We start from the raw sequence: 18,698 nt of genomic DNA on the forward strand, positions 1-18,698 counted from the left end.
GATAGACACTTTTTAATGATAAAGAAACTGGCTCAAACAGCTTAAATAATTTGCCTTGAGGTCACACTGTTGTGATCAAGCTCAGGCATTCTGATTGTAAGCCTGGTATGTACTCCCCCACCCCATAAGTGCTGTCTTGTTCATTCCTTACTTTCCTCAGTCCTAGGAAAGGAAAAGTAGCCAGGAGCTACTCTGCTTTCTCACCATCCTCACCCCTTCAGGGGCGTTGGAGAAATTAAAAGTAGCTCCTCTTTAGGAAAAGGTTAGAAATTTCTTTTAAGTGGTTGATTTTAGAATCATGCGCTGAAAATTTGACTGCATGATAGTCTCAACCTTAAGAATTCAGTGGGGATGCTTAGAATTATAGTCTGAAGAGTCTCGTTTCCATCTTAGAATTAATGACATCTTTAAAAAGGAGACTGCTGGCCATTTTAACCTTTTTGGAAATTTATAGCGGGCTAATTTACTAGCATTCATTGAAATGGTAAACATGGTGATGAAGAGAAACCGTTTACTACAATTTAGTTAGGCTTACACAAGGCTTGTTGGGAAAGAAAAAGTGAAAACTCTGGAAAATGCCTTTTCATGTTTAGAAAACTGGCTTAGAGATAGAGGAGCAAGGATGGTGGCCAGCAGCCAGTTGTCTGAGGGGTCTGTGCTAGGGCTGGCTCGTCACTGTCCTCAGTGATCTGAGAGCAGGTGCCTGCGACATGTGGGTGACGAGTCCTAATACAGTCTTCAAAGGGATGACATGGCAAGGTCTAATAACAAAGAATTTGATGTCTGAAGAGTAACATTCTGTGCACAGTATAGGAGATTCATTTAGGGACTGACCAAACTACACTTAAAGTAATGGTCTTTAAGCCGTTAGAATCCAGGAATGGTTTCAGGGAGTAATTATAGACCTTCCTCTGAAAATACTCTTCCAGTGTGACCAACTTGTGGTCTGCAGCCCCTTGGGTATAAACAGGAAGGTCAAGGTAATAAAAATGGTAGTGCATTTGCACTGAAATCTCCTTATACAGTTTTGGTTACCACCTCATCCCAGAAATATATAAAAGGAAAGAAGAAGAAAAACCCTAAAGATATTTTGAGGTTGCACTGTAAAGAGACTGAACTCTTGAGTTTGAAGAGGTAGATAGGAAAAATGGCACAATGGTAAGCTCTAAAACTATAAAATAATTATAGCCAGCCAGTTAAGCTGACACTTTTTGCCAGGGCTGTATTAGGCGTTTTACATGTGTTGATCCAAAAACACATTATGAGGTGTAAATACTGTTTTTTCCGTTTACTAATAGAGGTAATTGAAGTACAGAGAAGTTAAGAAGTCAGAGTTACTCGTCTAGTGTACCCGGAGCAGCCAGGAATTCATTCAGGCCAGGCCGTCCAGCTCCGGAACCACTCGGTCCTAATCACCATGTTGAGCTAAATCAATAAGCAAACCCGTTTGTGTCTTCCTGTGGTAGAACGTTACTACGAGTTGTGAGAGAAACCAAAATGGCAGTAATAGCTCGCATTTGAGTGGCGCTTCAGAATTTTGTTGTAACAATCAGTGGGACTAGTGTAATGAGCCCATGAGAGACCTGAGGCCCAGGGGGGCTGGATGACGCCCTGCAGCCGCTTCTCAGACTGAAGCGGCAAAACAGATCCAGCCACAGACTTCGGTTTTCTAATCAAGTAATTCTTTCATTATACCCTTCCCTCAAGAAATTCAGTACCTTGACAGATGACGTAAATAAAGACCTGTTTGCCAAAAGCTGGATGATTAATATTAAGGGGCACTCCTTAAAGCTTAGAAATGGACATTTTAAACAAATTAAAAGAAATGCTGCCTCCAAAGGTATATATAATAGTAAAATTTATTACCCTGTTTATATTTTCTTCTGATTGGTACTTGTCACATTTTCTGTAGTGAACCTGTGTCTTATAATCAGGAAAACAGTAAATGAACATTAATTTATTTGAAAAAATCCACCCAGAAAAATTCATCAACCTAAGAGTTGGGATGACCTGAGAACATAAAGCACGAGCGTCTTAGGGTCATATCCCTGACTTTTGGTGTAACATTCACAGCAAACCAAGGCGTACCCTAGAGAGAGCCTTAGGGCTGCAGAGGGGCCCGGCCTGAGGCGGCGTGGCAGCTTGCGTATCCGCACTGCCTATTGCACGAGCAGGAAAAATGAGTAGAGTTTTTGCTCTTTACTGGAATAGGAAGACCAGAGTAAATAGATATATTCCAGAAGTATGCTCATGAGCGACTTAGAAAATAAAGGACAAAAGATTAAAATAGAAGCATTAGAAAAAATTAAGCTCATTAAAGATAATCCTATTACAATGCCAAGAGCTTAAATTGAAGCTTGAAGGAGATGGAAACTTCTGATCCATTTAGACACTGTTCCTATTACAGTCCAACCACGTGATAAAACAGGCATCTTCACGTGCTAGCATTGACATTTTTTTCCTGGTAGAAATCCCAGAACTGGATAGACTAACAGTTTTTGAGGCAATTAGCATATATCTGGCACTGAGCTAAAAGCATGGTAAATATCTTACCTCATTGAATTCACACTGCAGTACTGCGGGAGGTGCTATTATTACGTCCGTTTTTCAAATGAACAGGTGGAGGTCTAGAAGCTGGTGACTTGCTCTGGGGCTCTTAGCCAGAAGAAGCAGAAGAGGCACGGCCAGGGTCCAGTGGAACTAGACTGTGTGTATTTGAAAAGGATTCTTGGAAGTTTCGCTTTGAACTCAGCAGTCAAATAAAGAAATAAGACTGCAGGGCCGGCCCGGTGGCGCAGCGGTTAAGTGCGCATGTTCTGCTTCTCGGCAGCCCAGGGTTCGCTGGTTCAGATCCTGGATGCGAACATGGCATGGTTTGGCACGCCATGCTGTGGCAGGCATCCCACATATAAAGTAGAGGAAGATGGGCACGGATGTTAGCTCAGGGCCAGTCTTCCTCAGCGAAAAGAGGAGGATTGGCAGCAGTTAGCTCAGGGCACTGCACTGTCAGCACATGTGCAGCCGGCAGATCACCCCTATCCTATAGTCAGTGTCTGTTTCTGTCCATTCAGTGTTGGATATGAGTAACTGAAAAGGGCTGCTTTTTCCTGCGTACAGTGTGATAAGTATATGATCTGTTCTCTTCATGCTCAGAGGTCCTCTTACACCTTTTTGTTTCTGTTTTGTTTTGGTTTTGTGCTTAGGGTTGATGGTGCACGTTGATAAGAGAATTACTCTGGCCGCTTTCAAACAACACTTAGAGCCCTTTGTTGGAGTTTTGTCCTCTCACTTCAAGGTCTTTCGAGTGTATGCCAGCAATCAAGAGTTTGAGAGCGTCCGCCTGAATGAGACCCTGTCGTCATTTTCAGATGACAATAAGGTTGATTACAATAATTTTGAATAATTAGAGTCTGTTTTAAATGATAGATTTGAGAACATCTTGCACTACTTCCAAGTAAGGTGAAATAAACACCCTAAAAGGGTCCTTTTTCTTTGATGTTTAGCAGTTATTTGGCTTTTTTTGTTGTTTTTCTTCATCTAACAAACATTGAAGTGTTAACTATGTGTCAGTTACTGCTCTAGGTGCTGGGGGTCAGAGGTAAAAGATAGACCTGTTCTCAAAGAGCCATAATCTAGAGAATTTTGGAAAACAAACTAAAGATGGGGTGAGGATGGGTTGTTTATTCTGCTGCGACAGACCATCTGAAAAACAAATGTTTTTAATTTCTAGATTACGATTAGACTGGGGAGAGCACTTAAGAAAGGAGAGTACCGAGTTAAAGTGTACCAGCTTCTAGTCAATGAGCAAGAGGTACGTGAGACTCTTAGCACGGTAAGGTCTCTCTTGGTCGTCATTAAAAACATACAGTGCAGAGGTTTATTACTAGTAATTTCTTTCTCTTTCTCCAAAGCAGGGTCGGCACACTTTTTCTAGGAAATCTGTTAGTTGTGCAGGCCACACTGCTTCTGTTGCAACTACTCAGTTCTGACATTGTAGCACAAAAGCAGGCGCAGACAGTACAGGAACCAATGGGGAGTGGCCATGTCTCACTAAAATTTGCTAACAAAACAGGCAGTGGATACAGGTGGGCCTTGGCCGTTTTTTTGTCATTGCCCTGCTCTAAAGTGTTGCTACAAATTCTGAAGTGAGGCAGTAATTTCCTGCCTTTAAAGGGGGTTTGCTGGTGTTGGTTTTCTGGGAATGATTGTGTAGTGCTGCACGGGGAGAGTGGGTGCGCACCGCATTCAGAGCATCATGGCGATAGTCCACAGACCTTTATCCAGTGTTGACCACGTGCTCCAACTGCTTGCCAGTATTCGCTCCTTTAATCCTCATCAGTTAACTGTGAGATAAGAACTATTTATTATTCCCATTTTATAGATAGAGAAATTGAGGCACAGAGAAGTTGAGTAATTTGCTCAAGGTCATACAACTTGTAAATGGTGGATTAAGGATCTAAACAGGCCATGTGTTTTGGCAATAATAAGTAAAATATCTTAGTTCTTGTGATATACAAGGCTGTGGCAAATACCCAGGAGAATAAGGCAGAGACCCTGTTTTCAGGATGTTTGTAACATCTTATTGAGGACCTAGACAAATGTGAAAACCACATAGCAAATAAGGGGAGACGTTTTTCATAAAACGCTTTCATTCAAATTCAACAAATATTTATAAGGCACCCAGCCTCTCTCTTACATGTGATCCACTGCAGTTATTTTGACTGATATGTTTCTTCTAAGTTTAGGGCTTGTGGGGACTGTGTCTCTTTTGAGACAAATCATGAATGTATTTGGAGAATTAGTCTGCATTTCCCTCATTTTAGTCCATAAAAGTGATTCTTTTTTCTTTCAAAATTGTGATCATTTTATTATAAGAAGGGAAATATGAATGTGTTATTTTATTTAGTCTTCACAATGACTCTGTGAGAAGACACTGTCCCCAGTTTACAGATGGGAAAATTCAGGCACAGAAATAGGAAGCAAACTTGCCCAAGATAGCAAAGTTAATTAGTAGAGCCAAGATCTGAACCTAGGAAGGAGATAGGCCCCTAAACTCAGGCCCCTGTCAGACTACAAAGTGTAAATAAAATGTCTTATTAATCCTTATTTTAAAGTTTAATTCAGGCTCTGATTGTTTATGTTTGTATTCCCAGCCATGCAAGTTTCTGCTCGATGCTGTGTTTGCTAAAGGAATGACTGTACGGCAATCAAAAGAGGAATTAATTCCTCAACTCAGGGAGCAATGTGGCTTAGAGCTCAGCATTGACAGGTAGAGTACAAATTACAGTGCCGCCAGCAGCTTGAAGAAAGACTGTGGGCGGCTGTCAAGGATTGGTGTGATTTTCTAAAACCAGAAGGATTAAAAATTCCTGTACTGTTCAGAATTTTAGTACTGCAGAGTACTTTAATAGAACTAAGCAAAAATATTAGACTTTGTTTGAACTTCCTCTGTAGGATACTAAATGTGAAGTCTTGGGAGCATTTCACTATATTTTCTCCAAAGTTTAATGAACTAACCATTTGACTTTTGTATTTGAGCGTACTTCATTTTTTCTTGATGTCAGATTCGTGTAATTTTATTAAAGTTAAGAATTTCGAATTAAAGTAGTTTAAAATGTCTTATCACTTTTGTAGGTTTCGTCTAAGGAAAAAAACATGGAAGAATCCTGGCACTGTCTTTTTGGATTATCATATCTATGAAGAAGATATTAATATTTCCAGCAACTGGGAGGTTTTCCTTGAAGTTCTTGACGGTATTAATCAATATTTTTGTGGAGAAATATCAGTTAGAAATGCTCTAAAACTAATAGAAGCCTATAATTTTTTATCAAATCATGAGTTTCTTCTATCTTTTCTCTGGGTCCCATTTGCCTTTTAAATATTTCTTCTTTTCTGTAAGTTTGAGAAGATTAATTCCTCCTTACAGAGAATTTGCAATTTCAAGTTGTAGTTTTAGTACTTTTTACAGAAAATTCTGCTAATATTTTCTTAGCTATGTTTGTTATTTACTTTTTTTTTCATTATGGCTTATTTTATTTTGAGGATGTGGTACTGATAACTTATCAGCGATTTCGAAAACAATGACTATATTAATTTCCCTAGGCTGCCACAGCAAAGTACCACAAGCTGAGTGGCTTAACCAACAGAAATTTATTTTCTCTCAGTTTTGGAGGCTAGAAGTCTGAGATCAGGTTGTTGGCAGGCTTGGTTCCTTCTGAGGGCTGCCAGAGAGAATTTGCTCTCCTAGCTTCCGGTGGGTTGTGGGCAGTCTTGGCGTTCCTTGGCTGGTAGATGCGTCATCCTGATCTCTGCCTTCATCTTTACATGATGTTCTCTCTGTAGGCTTGTCTGTCTGTGTCCAAACTTCCTCATATTATAAGGACACTAGTCATATTGGATTAAGGCCCACCCAAATGACCTTATGTTAACTTGATTCTCACTGTGACGACCCTATTTCCAAATGAGGTCACATTCTGAGGTCCTGGGGGTGAGGACTTGAACATGTCTTTGGGGAGACACAACTCAACCCTAACAGTGACCTAGAAGAGCACTCGTGTCTGTCATGCCTCTGGTTTTAATGATGAACTTGGTACATTTAAAATACTGTTTTCTGGAGGAAGTTGTAGGGGAAGAATTGGCTTTGGGGAGATCGTATCAAGGGAAGCAACTAGTTCTGTATTTTTTTGTGACTTACTATTGCTTAGAAAGATTTTGATTTTCCTTCTTTTTCCACTGAATAAAAGGTCATAAGTCCTGGATATTTTTGTATAAGATTATGATAGTTTTCAGAAAGTTCAATAATACCAACACCTCACCTATTTTAGGTTGTTTCAGATCTAATTTGATTTAAATTTTGGTGGTTGAATTTCTGATTAATTGACAAGTTAACTAGAGAAACAAGGAACAACCAGGACATGTCTACCATGGTGTATAGGCAGGTGCTCCAGATTAGAATTCCTTCTCTGAGTGTCTGGGGCCTTAGAGAAGAATTACTGTCTGGGTAAGCCAGGAAGACATCAAGAAGGACATAGAAGTCACATAGGAAGGATGGAGTATGTATTAGCAGAGATGGATTAGCCAGAAAATGTTACTGGATGGTGGGCACCTGCATCAGCGTCCTTTCAGTATAGTCATGCACCACATAACAGTGTTGGGTCAATGACAGACCACATATATGATGGTGGTCCCATGAGATTAGTACCATATAGCCTAGGTGTGTAGTAGGCTATACCATCTAGGTTTGTGTAAGTGCACTCTATGATGTTCGCACAACAACAAAATCGTCCGACAACACATTTCTCAGAAGTATCCCCATCATTAAGCGATGCTTGACTGTATATGTTTTAGCTGAGTGAGAAATGAGTCATGTGATTAAATCCAAGAAACATTTATGACCTGTAATTTACCACACACTGCTAATCTCTGGTGCCACAGAAATGAATGAGAACCAGTGATTGCCCTCCAGATACACACACTCTATGGGAGAACCAGAACTGCACACCCGTAATTCCAAAATGATAGCTGCTAAGGACCACGTCAGTACAGTTTGCTCGTGTGGACACCAGAGGGAAAGGTGACAGCTGAACAGGGTTTGCAGGATCAGTCAGTTTGGGAGTAAATGAAAAGAGAAGGATTAATGAGAGCTTGAGTGAAAAAAGAAGGCGAAGTGAAGATGATTGATTATGATTGGATTGGGGGGTGGTAGCCAACAGAAACAGAGATTGGAGATCCAGAGGAGAGAGCAGGTGGCAGAGCAGAGTCCGGCAAGAGTCAGGAGGGAGTGGAGTTAGGAGCCCTGATGGAAGGAGGGCTTGCAAAAGTGCTAATTATCTTCTGAGACCGGACGGAAGAGAGCAAATATTTCCTTCTCAAAAACTCCTTGGGATAATGCCCAGTTTTTAAGAATAACATTTAAAATAAACCTTTTTGTTTAGTCATGCAATACAGGAAAAGTCAAATTTTGAACCTCTAGAGAAAATAGAATGATGGCCTAATCTTGCATATTCCTAGGGGTGGAGAAGATGAAATCCATGTCACAGCTTGCAGTCTTGTCCAGACGGTGGAGGCCTTCAGAGATGAAGCTGGATCCCTTCCAGGAGGTCGTGTTGGAGAGCAGCAGTGTTGATGAGTTGCGAGAGAAGGTAAATTCCTTTTACACAAGTAAGCTAATACACGTTTTTCCCTGTGCTGCATAAGAGAGAGCCTAGGAAGCGAGTGCCAAACACTGATGTGGCATTCTTTCTTTCTTTGTCTCTGCCACACCTTGTGTCACCCACTCCTCGTTTCTTCAGGCTCCTGATGCTTTGAAAAGTTACACTGGCTTCTGTCCATCCAGGAGTGGACCCTCACTTTCTGCTACTTGGATCAGCTTTGTCCTAAGAAGTTAGGATTAGTTAGAAATTACTAAAGTAAATTGCTGTATGTATTAAAAAAACCAAATGAGATAGAATTCAAAAAGGAACTGAAATGAAGGGCTCTTTTGCATATTGCATTTTAAAGGTGGGAATTTTAAGGATCTCTTGGGAAAAGGGGAATTATTCATAAGCAGTACTAGAACTGCTAGTTGGCATTTGGGAAAAAAATTTATTTCCTCACATCTAACACAAAAATAATTTCTGAATGTATTAAATTTATATAAAAAATACAGTAAAATGATAAATGTACTAGATGAAAATATTTTTATAATCCCAGAAAGGAAAAGATATTTGTAAGTGTAATACTAGGTAGAAGTTAAAAAAGAAGAGAAAGACCCACATAAAAGTTAAATCTTCTGCACAGTGCCCCCCGCCCCCAAATTTTTTTAAACAACCCATAAACAAAGGTAAAATCCAAGAAAGGGAAAAAAATATATGCAACATGATGTCTATAATATATAAGGAGCTACTACATTAATAAGAAAAAGGTGAACAATCTAATTTTAAAATAGGCAAAGAACATGAATAGACAAATCACAGAACAAGGAATACACATTAAAAGAGTAATAGCATTTTTCACCTCAAATTGGTGAAGATTTAGAAATTCAAAAAATACCTAGAGAGGCTGGCCCCGTGGCCTAGTGATTAAGTTCAGCACACTCTGCCTCAGCAGCCCAGGATCCGTTCCTGGCCGTGGACCTACCCCACTTGGTGCAACCCACATACAAATAGAGGAAGATTGGCACAGATGTCAGCTCAGGGACAATATTCCTCAGCAAAGGAAAAAAGAAAAAGACCTTGAGTCATCAAGTTTTGGGGTAAACAGACAATATCATACACCTGTGATAAGTGGTTAAATTGATATAATTTTTTTAGGGTTCAGTTTGGCATCGTTTATCAGCATTTCAGATGTGCAGTTCCACACGTAAGAATTCAATCTGAAGAAATATTTGCAGAAATATGAAAGGATATTCTTGAAGGTATATAGTATAGCATTGTAACTAGGAAAATTAAAAACAGGCTCATTGTCCATCAAGAGGAAAGAAAATGATCTATTGTTCAGCTATTGAAGAGAATGGCTATATACAATTATTGTATGGAGATAGTTCATAAGTATAATTTTACGTATTTTGGAAATGTGTGTATGCAGTTTATATACGCATAGGAAAGGTCTGGAAGGAATATACTAAGTTGATATTTCTGGGACATGGCATTCTGCTTTTTTTTCTAATTTTTTATATCAAAGATATAACTGAAAAAATGAAGCTATTTCTATGTTCGTGGGATAAAAGGAAAATAACTTTTCTAAGCAAATTTAGTTTTGAAATGAACTCTTATAAAATGTTTCCTTTTCCAGCTTTCTGAAATCAGTGGAATTCCTTTGGAAGATATTGAATTTGTCAAGGTAAGTCCCTGAGAATGCCTGCATCTGGAGACTAGAGCTCCATAAACGTGGCCAAGGGCGCGGTTTTCTCATTCCTTTGTCTCTTCCTTAGGGTAGAGGAACTTTCCCCTGCGACATTTCTGTCCTCGACATTCACCAGGACTTGGACTGGAACCCTAAAGTCTCTACCCTGAACGTCTGGCCTCTTTACATCTGTGATGATGGTGCCGTCATATTTTATAGGTACTGCTCAGTGTTTTTGTTATTTCTAGTGATGGGACATTTTTGTTATGCCTAAATATCTTGTTTTCCATAAATACCTTTATACTGTGTTGTGACATAGAGTGGCTCTGACCAGCAGCTGCTCAAGAGCCACACATTACCTTGTGAAATTTTCTAGAAGTCACATTTTAAAAAGTAAAAAGAAACAGGTGAAATTGGTTTTAATAAAATATTTTTAACCCAGTATATCCAAAATGTTAACATTATAACATGTAATCGATATAAAAAATCATTTATGAGATATTTTATATTCTGTTTCTTGCAGTAAGTATTAGAAATACTGTGTGAATGTTACACTTCCGGCACATCTCGATTTGAATGAGGCATGTCTCAAGTGTTTAATAGGCACATGTGGCTAGTGGCCTCTGTATTGGACAACACAGATATAGAGGGAAAAGAATATCCTTTGGAGCTGGCAGATACGGGTTCAGATCTAGCTTTGTTATTTACCTGGCTCCTCATCTGTAAAATGGTGACAATGATGTGAGCCTTGCAGGATTTTATGAGAATTAGTGCTATTGCATTAAAAAATACTGGCACGGTGCCTGTTATAAATAGATGTTCCATAAGTAGCTATTGTTAGACTAACAATAATGTGGAAATTATTCTATGCCATTTTTAGAAGTGAGTGCTATGTTAATAGAATAAACACGTTAGAAGTCTAGGACATCTTAGTATATGGGATTATTTGACTTCACTCATGACAGTAAGATTTCATTTTCTCACCGAGGAGCATTGTAACACTGAAGCATAAATTAATAGAGGCAAATGGCTATACTGGTCTAATATGTCATCAATATTTTAAATGTAGGGATAAAACAGAAGAATTAATGGAGTTGACGGATGAGCAAAGAAACGAACTGATGAAAAAAGAAAGCAGTCGACTCCAGAAGACAGGACATCGTGTAACATACTCACCTCGGAAAGAGAAAGCACTAAAAATATATCTGGATGGAGCACCAAATAAAGATCTGGCTCAAGACTGACTCTGCTAGTGGAGCATTTTCCCTGGGGGAGTTGCGGTTTTAATTAGACGGTTCTCTGCTACTGTGTAGTGCCGTGATGGCCGGACATGGTCAGGGGTCACCCCGTGACACCAGCACTGATTGGACTGCCCTTCACCAATCAGAAGCTCAGTGCCCAATGGGCCACTGTTTTGACTTGGAATCATGTTGTGCACTATAGTCGATGTACTGTAAAGTGAAAAGGGATGTGCAAAAAAATAAAAACAAACAGCAAAACTTGCTACTAGAAAAGGGGAAAGGGGAATGAGTAAACTTCTTTTATTGCGGACAAATGTGCACATAGCCGCTAGTAAAACTAGCCTCAAACAGGATGCTCATAGCTTAATAATAAAAGCTGTGCAAAGGCCATGAATGAATGAATTTTCTGTTTATTTCACTGATACACACATTACCTCATTGACAATTCGGAAGTAAATGCAACGTGTGTTGACTCTTGGAAAGCAGCAAAAATAGGAGCTGAAAAAAGAAATTCTTAGAACCAGCCGTAACCCAGTAAAGAATTGTGAAGTTGTGTTTTGTTTTGTTTCATTTTTTGCAGAGTATGAAGAACATTATTCTGGAACATCAAAACACTTCCCTTAGACGGCTCCCAGCAGGTGGCAGCTCACATTGCTGCAATATTGTAATTATAAGTGATTGTACTTAAGTTATGGATGTGGAGAATACATTTCACTCGTTCATTCAGCATGTAAATAAAATTGATCCTATTGAGTTATCATAAGTGCAGTTCAGCTATTTCCCACGGCTGTTCTTTTCACATATCATTCGTGACTGACACGTGTGTCCACTGAGAAGTAGCGCAGTCCGTGTGAGTGTCATCCGCAGTGACGCTCCTCAGTGCTGGTCCCATACGATTGTATTTGCCCTTGTTAATGAGGTGGTTCTGTTCAGCAGCTTCAAGTTTTTTTCTTTTTGTACATTTGTTTTTGAAGATTTACTTCAAGTTTGAATCTTCTAGAACCCTTGTAAGTCCCACTTTAATTTTTGGAGTTGATTTGTAGTTACATGTAGTTTAACTTTGGGGAAACGTCTTCACATCGTGTTGAATAAACTTGGTGGTAAGTCAGGTCGTGGCACAGGCTGACGCAGTCAACATGATTTCATTGCAAAATCTATCAGAATCGGCAAGTTTTTGCTTTGCTGAATATGACTATTCAATGAACACAATTCTACGTAAATTTTGAAAATGCCATCTAATTTATAAAAATCAATAAAAAGGTTTTGGTAAAACTTTTTCATGCCAGATGCTGTTTACAACAATGAACACGCCAATAAAACATTTGTTCATTCTGTTGTGTTATTTTAGTCATTAAACTCTGTGGATGAAGACTCTGGGTTAAGAATAGACTTGTTTTCTTTAAATATAACATTTTGTAACGTGTATTAAATTATTTCTATGATAAGGTATGTTTACAGTAAAGTTCTCATAAGAGATGTTAATATTTAACTTTGGAGGATCCTGTCAATATTTCAAAATCAGATTTTTACCCAGATGTAATTAGAAAATAGTATTAGCAGATGTTGGCTCTGCAGTTTGAATATAATGATTGTGAATTCCATAATATCTTAAAAGTCTCTGGGAATCCATAAGAAAAAAATCTTTTCTAAGGTATTTTTCTGGCTTTCATTCCCTGTAAACTGTGGCATTCTGCTAAATTCGAAGTGCTGTTCTGAGTTTGCATCAGTGGGCTTGGTGGTGTCCTCAGAGGAAAAGAGCGTTTGTGGGAATTGCCTTTCGGATCGTTGGGTTTTCTGATGTAGCGTGACAGCTCTTTGGTTCCATACAGGCCTGCTTACTTGGAAAATAGGGGTTAATAAATCGGGTTTCTGCTTTCAAGGACTGATTGTGTGTGGAGCAGAGGAGGCCGATTTGTAAACCAAATGGGCTTGGTTTGGTTTCGTGTTCCTCTAGGAGTAAATAGTAAAATTCTTCTCACACCTGCTCCTCCTCCTGTGCCTTCAGCCCTGTTTTTGTTTTGCATTTGCTGCTGCTAACTGCAGGCATATTACAGATAACAAGAGTAAAGAAAATATTTCATTATAGAAAAGAAAAATTTAAAGCTTCTAGCTTTTCAGTGCCTCAAAGAGTGAAACCCAGTGTTGCACTTTAATGATTTCCGTAAAGGGGGTAGTGAACTTTTCAAACTGGATTTGTGGCGAGGGGAACAGAAATGGGTGTGACGGCGGTGCGTGCGGACCCGCCTCCCGCGGACGCAGAGAGCCAGGGGCGCCTGGCAGCCGGAGGCAGAGCGCGAACGCTGTGCATCGAGGGCAGCGCGGCCGCTGACCGCTCGTCCGCTCACTCTCCTGAGGCTGGGGCGGGCCACGGGCAAGGGACTGGGACCCTGGTCCCCATGGCTCACGCCAAGGTTTGGAGGAGCCTTCACCCTGGGGCGGATGGTTTGTGACGACCGGGCACGCCCCAGGAGCACCAAGTACAGGTTTCCTCCGCTCTCCGACAGTTCGCTCTACGCCACTTCGCTTTTACAAAAGGCCTACGTTAGTACCTGTTTTCACGGACCGAAAGAAATCCGAGGAGGATTTTTGCTTTTAAAAGTGCAAGTCGCTTTCAGCGTTTGTCGCGCGGCGAGCCGCGTGGCGCCGCCCAGCTGCGGCCCGGGAGCCACGCTCAGCGCCTCCGCGTGAGCCGCCGCGGCTGGGAGCGGCTGTGCTCCTCGCGGGTTATTTTGCAGGTTATTTTGTGGACCTGAGGATGCTCAAAAGTTTTTCCCATATAAATTAGTGATCATTGGCGCTTAGCTTTATGCCGTTTCGGCTTAGGAAAGGTTTCATAGGAACGCTCTGCCTTCGGATAGCGGGGGAAACCTGTACCTGCGTAGCTGAGGCGGGTGCTGAAGGCGAGGGTGCGTTCCGGCCTAAGGGGCAACGGCTACCGGTTCAGGACCGGGCCGTGTCTAGCTGGTCTGCACAGAAGATTGCTAGTTGAAGGTGCTCGAACTAAGGAAGTGTCAGTCAGGGATAGTAGACGGGATGAGAGAAAAATAGTGAGTGAAGGAGCCCTCACTAGAGTGTGTGGTGATCTCTTGGAATGGAAAGTACTGTAAAGTTCTGAGAAAATGGGGTGAACGTGTGCCACAGCTAGAAGATAGCCAAGCAGCTGCTGGTTGCCAGGCTGCAGTGTTAGGAGCCATATTGTGGCCCATCTCTAGGCCAGGAGAGGAGGAGAGAGCCACAGACCTACAATGTGGTCTAAGCTACACGAGGCGCCGCCTCAGAGCATTGCAGTGTTGTTACTGACCCTGGAAGTGACCTGTGAATGTATGGAATACAATAAAGTCTTTTATTCTGGCTCACTCGCTAGTATTTCCTTTTCAATTGGCTACTGTAGTTCTCCCTCTGAAATTTGTCCCTTTGCTGAGCGTCAAGACCCTAACCAACTCTTTCGCACTTGTGACTTGCAAATTGTAGTCTAAAGTATATGGAATAGAAGATAATCTGAATTAGCAAATTTTGTGTTTGCTAAATAAAACTATTCCATCTAAACAATTCTGTGTAATTTTTGAAAAACGGCAACATTTTGGTCACTAGCAGTCAAAAGCCTTATAAGGCCATGAATCCTTAAATGCAAAATTGTACATACGTACAGTTTTCTAGGGGGCCAGGAAAATGTTTTCTATCAGGTTTGCCCAGGAGTTCACGGCCCCAACAAAGCTTGCGGCCACCTAGGCTTAGTGCACAGGAAATCAAGATGCTGCTTCAGGGTCGTCCGCGTTGCCGGGGGCGGGCTGTGATCGTCTGGTTAGATGGAGTGTGAACTTCCAAACTTGGCTTTCAGAAGCTCTCAAGAGTACTTGACAAAAGAGTGCGTTAAAGCTTGGGCGACTGTTCAGAAAAGAAGGCAGCCATCCCTAGGGGCCAAGCCGGGCCGCCAGAAAAGCAGGGGGAGGAATGCTCCGCCCCTTCCGGGGACAGCAGCCCGCCTCCCCGTCACCAGGTAACGGTACAGGACAGCCGGTCTTCTGACTGGGCAGAGCCCGAGGATTCCCCAGGCCGGGAGTGATTAGTGGACCCTATGGCCTTGCCTGAAAGGTGGGGACCAGGCTCCCCCTCTGCTTTCTTTGCTCCCAGCCTGCCCCTTCCCCCAGGACAGAGGGCCCACTTAGTTTCCAGCTTCTTTTAGAATGCTTAAGCAACCTGTTCAATGGAGCAGCAACTTGTCGAGAGAGAAATACACAGGGGTTCTATTTTTCCAGTTACCGTGCCACCCGTGTTCTGTCGAACCCGGTTTCGGGCTCTTATCAAGTTCTAAGTGCAGTCCTGTAACTTTCAAGTCACTTTGCATTATGAAAACAGTCTGATCTTGTTAAAGTTTCAGGCATTTGATTCAGACCCCCACCCCCACCCCCAGGGCCCACTAGACGTGCTGCTCTCAGGAGACGGAAGCGGGTGTGGTCAGTGCTCCCATCGCCCGCCTCTTCCTGCACTGGCTCTGCGCGCAGCGGGCGAGGCGAGGAGGGGGAGACGTCCCCTCGCGTGCGCAGCGTCCTGATGGGCGTGGTGACAGTACTGTCCCCTCCACTGGGCACTGTTAACTCTTGTAGACTTGAAGGCGGATGCCCTGCGGGTCCCACCAGCCAAGAACTCAACTCCAAGCAGACGTGTCAATAGCTCCCATACAAATTTTATGAGCGTTTCTCCGAAAAGCTCCCCCCATCCAGGTTTTAGCCAGAGGAATAAGTCTAATTTCCCCTCCCTCGTGGGAGGTCGGGAAGAGGAATAACCTGTTTTCCAAAGGCTGCAATCTCCCTAAAAGGGATTTCTTACCTCCTCTCTAGTTTTTATATAGGGCAAGTGTCGCTGCTGCTGCTGAAGTGGCACCTCTGGCAAGCCCTGTCCGAGGGTGCCCAGCCCCACAGCGGCTGGCCTCTTAGAAACCCAGTCTAGCTTTGAAAAAGCAATCTCAAGTAATCCAGTTGCATGAACTATCTGGAGGGGGTACACAGCCGCCGGAATACTGGAGGCCCCTTCCCTCGGCCCACCTCTCCCCTCACACCCAGCAGGCCGCTGCTGCCTCTTCAACCTCCGTCCTTCCGCCCGCAGCCCTTCTCCTGTCGGTGTCAAAGGCCCAAAGAACCAGGCTGGTGAGGCCGGAGAAGCCAGACACCTGGAGCGAAAGAGAGGGCGCAGGAACTGATCAGGAAGAGGGGAAGCTGGGAAAAGTCGGCAGCACCCGTTTGCGCCCCATCGCGCTGCTCTTCCTGTTGGCTCTGAGGCCGTGGGGGTGGACGGGCCACTCGTCTGTGCGGAAGGTCGGGAACAGACTCACAGCTGCCCCACCCGCCCAGACGCTTCGTTTGCTAATCTTGCTTTTCCAGAGTTGTACGCTGCGGGTGGGGAAGCCGGTGGGCTGGGACTGATAAGGCTGTATTGTGTTCCCCTTTGGGCTACTGTTCGTCATGCAAGTATCTCCTCTATCAGGAATGCCACTGGCTTCAAATGACGGAAAGACTGACAGCAACTTTATAAGAATGTTGGTGGTCTACTTAAAACGGAGTCCAGACATGGCTGATGGCAGGATGGCTCAATGTCATCGAGGACTCGGAGTCTTACCTTTCCGTAACAGGCAGAATAATGGCCCCTGAAAGATGTCGGCAGCCTAAACCCCGGACCCTGTGAACATTTACCGTGCACGGCAAAAGGGACTGCAGATGTGATTAAGGTAAAGGACTTTGACGTGGGAAGTTTATTCTGGATTATCTAGGTGAGCCCAATCTAATCCCATGAATCCTTAAAAGTGGAAAACTTTTCCCAGCCGCAGGAACCAGAGAGAGGGCACCCAGAGAGGACCAGACCTGCCATGGCCAGCGTTGAAAACGAAAGAGCCGGGAGCCAAGGAGTGGAGCGCGCCCTCTAGAGGCTAAAAAGGGCGAGGGAATGGCTTCTTACCCAGAGCCTCCGTAGAAGGCCGACCTGCTGATGCGCCTGGATCTCGATCACATGACCACAAGATGGTTGCCCCAGCGCCAACCGGCACATCCTAAACGCCTGCGCTGTGCTCAGAGGCAGGCAACCAGCAAAGAGGGCAGAGGCCAGGGGTCTTCTTCATGTATCCTTTTTCCCTTTTGTCACTCAGGGAAAAAAATCCTTCTGAGAAACTCTCTGGCAGCCTTCCCCTTGCATTTCCTGGGCCAGAACTGGGCTGCGGGGCCATCCCAGCTGCAAGGGGGGCTGGCTTTTCCAGGCTCTGGTGGTGGGACAAGGGCAAGGAAAGAGGGTTGGGAACGGCTGTCGGGTAGCTGAAACGACAGCGTCCACCAAGGCTTCCTTGGCAGGAGCTCTGGATCCCAGAGAGAGGCAGACAGTAAAATTCAAGTACCAACCTCCACCTGCCCGGTACCACAGGCCATTAGAATATACACCAGCCACTCCATTGGATTTCAGCCAAGGATTTGGCAAAGCCTCTCATGTTCTTACATTTTTGTGGCTATGACAACAACGTGGAGCAAGATAATAGACCCACTTGTAAGCTCCATGAGGGAGGGACCTAGTTCCATCTCATTTTTCACTGGCTCCCTGGCACCTAATACAGGGCCTGGCATATAGTGGGTGCTCAATACATTTTCTGAATGAACTAATTTTCAGCCTCTTCTCCAAACACTTGCTCAGATTTACCTTGCCTTCCAGCCACTGTGTATTACTTGCAGTTTCCCCTCCATACCATCCCTCCTTCCTGGCTCCCTCCCTCTGCCCATGGCCCAGAATGCCCTTTCCTATTCCTTCTGGCCTCCTGATACACTCCTGGCATCTTCGGGAGCCAACTGTCCCAAGCCACGTGCCCCTCTGAGGCTCCACGACACTGTGTTCTGATGTCGGGCTGACTGCTTTTGTTGGTGCTGGGTTCGCTGCATCTCCCTCGGTAGGCTTCAATGCCTCAGGGTAGGGACGCTCTCAGGGTCACCTTGGCACCCCCAGAGCATATCACAGCACCTGGTTCTGAGCGGGCTCTCAGGAAGTAGCTGCTGAAAAATAAGGATGTCGAGTGGACAGGATGGGTTTTGACATTGGCTAGAGAACGGCTCTGTATCTGATCTTAAGATGCTCAGTGTAGCCTGGGCATACTCTACCAGACACTGTTTTTGTCTGACTTCCAGCTCCATCTCTTAACCTTTTCAAGCCTCCATTACTTCCTCTGTTAAATGAAGAAAATCCTCATGGATTCAAGGAAGATGAATTGAGTTAATATAGGTAGACTGTCTGGTCGGTGCCTGCCACCCAGCTGACCTGAATATAAAGTAGCTTTATTATTACAGTCCCTGGAGCTCTTGCTGTGTTATGGCCCAGAACTGCATTAATTAAAGAGGGTTCCCAAGGAAAGGGCCATAGACACCCATTTTCTCTTTCAGGAGACAGATGCACTGACACTCTTAAGACTAATTCCATCCCCAAATGGTTAACCTTTCTAAATATGTTGATGCTAAAAGAGATGTGCTTCCGTTGTCTGGAAAATTTACTTATAAGGAAGGGATTTTTTTTTTTGACAATGCAGGTCATTCTATTTTACGTTTTCTGGCTAAAAGTGTTTTACATTTATTCAAAGTCAAAAGAAAAAGAAGAAGTCCAAAAACTATGAAA

General features: G+C 43.2%; 1 protein-coding gene and 1 long non-coding RNA gene across 4 annotated transcripts in view; both read left to right on the forward strand.

Annotated features, from left to right (window-relative positions):
• Positions 1-12,395, forward strand: part of USP47 (ubiquitin specific peptidase 47) — a 112,535-nt gene extending 100,140 nt beyond the window's left edge. For all 3 annotated transcript variants that reach the window (XM_023646048.2, XM_023646047.2, XM_070274775.1), the window contains 8 exons: positions 3,204-3,379; positions 3,731-3,811; positions 5,154-5,269; positions 5,635-5,753; positions 8,011-8,141; positions 9,772-9,819; positions 9,911-10,041; positions 10,892-12,395. In XM_023646048.2, the coding sequence (XP_023501816.1) occupies positions 3,204-3,379; positions 3,731-3,811; positions 5,154-5,269; positions 5,635-5,753; positions 8,011-8,141; positions 9,772-9,819; positions 9,911-10,041; positions 10,892-11,066 (977 nt within the window). In that variant the 3' untranslated portion in view covers positions 11,067-12,395. The remainder of the gene's footprint in view (positions 1-3,203; positions 3,380-3,730; positions 3,812-5,153; positions 5,270-5,634; positions 5,754-8,010; positions 8,142-9,771; positions 9,820-9,910; positions 10,042-10,891) is intronic.
• A 3,144-nt stretch (positions 12,396-15,539) lies between these two features.
• Positions 15,540-18,675, forward strand: LOC138925213 (uncharacterized). The gene is made up of 2 exons (XR_011441126.1): positions 15,540-16,785; positions 16,879-18,675. It is a non-coding gene; the product is annotated as an uncharacterized lncRNA (long non-coding RNA).
• The last annotated feature ends 23 nt before the right edge of the window (positions 18,676-18,698 follow it).

This window comes from Equus caballus, chromosome 7 (assembly GCF_041296265.1).
Source record: "Equus caballus isolate H_3958 breed thoroughbred chromosome 7, TB-T2T, whole genome shotgun sequence".
Taxonomy (NCBI): domain Eukaryota; kingdom Metazoa; phylum Chordata; class Mammalia; order Perissodactyla; family Equidae; genus Equus; species Equus caballus.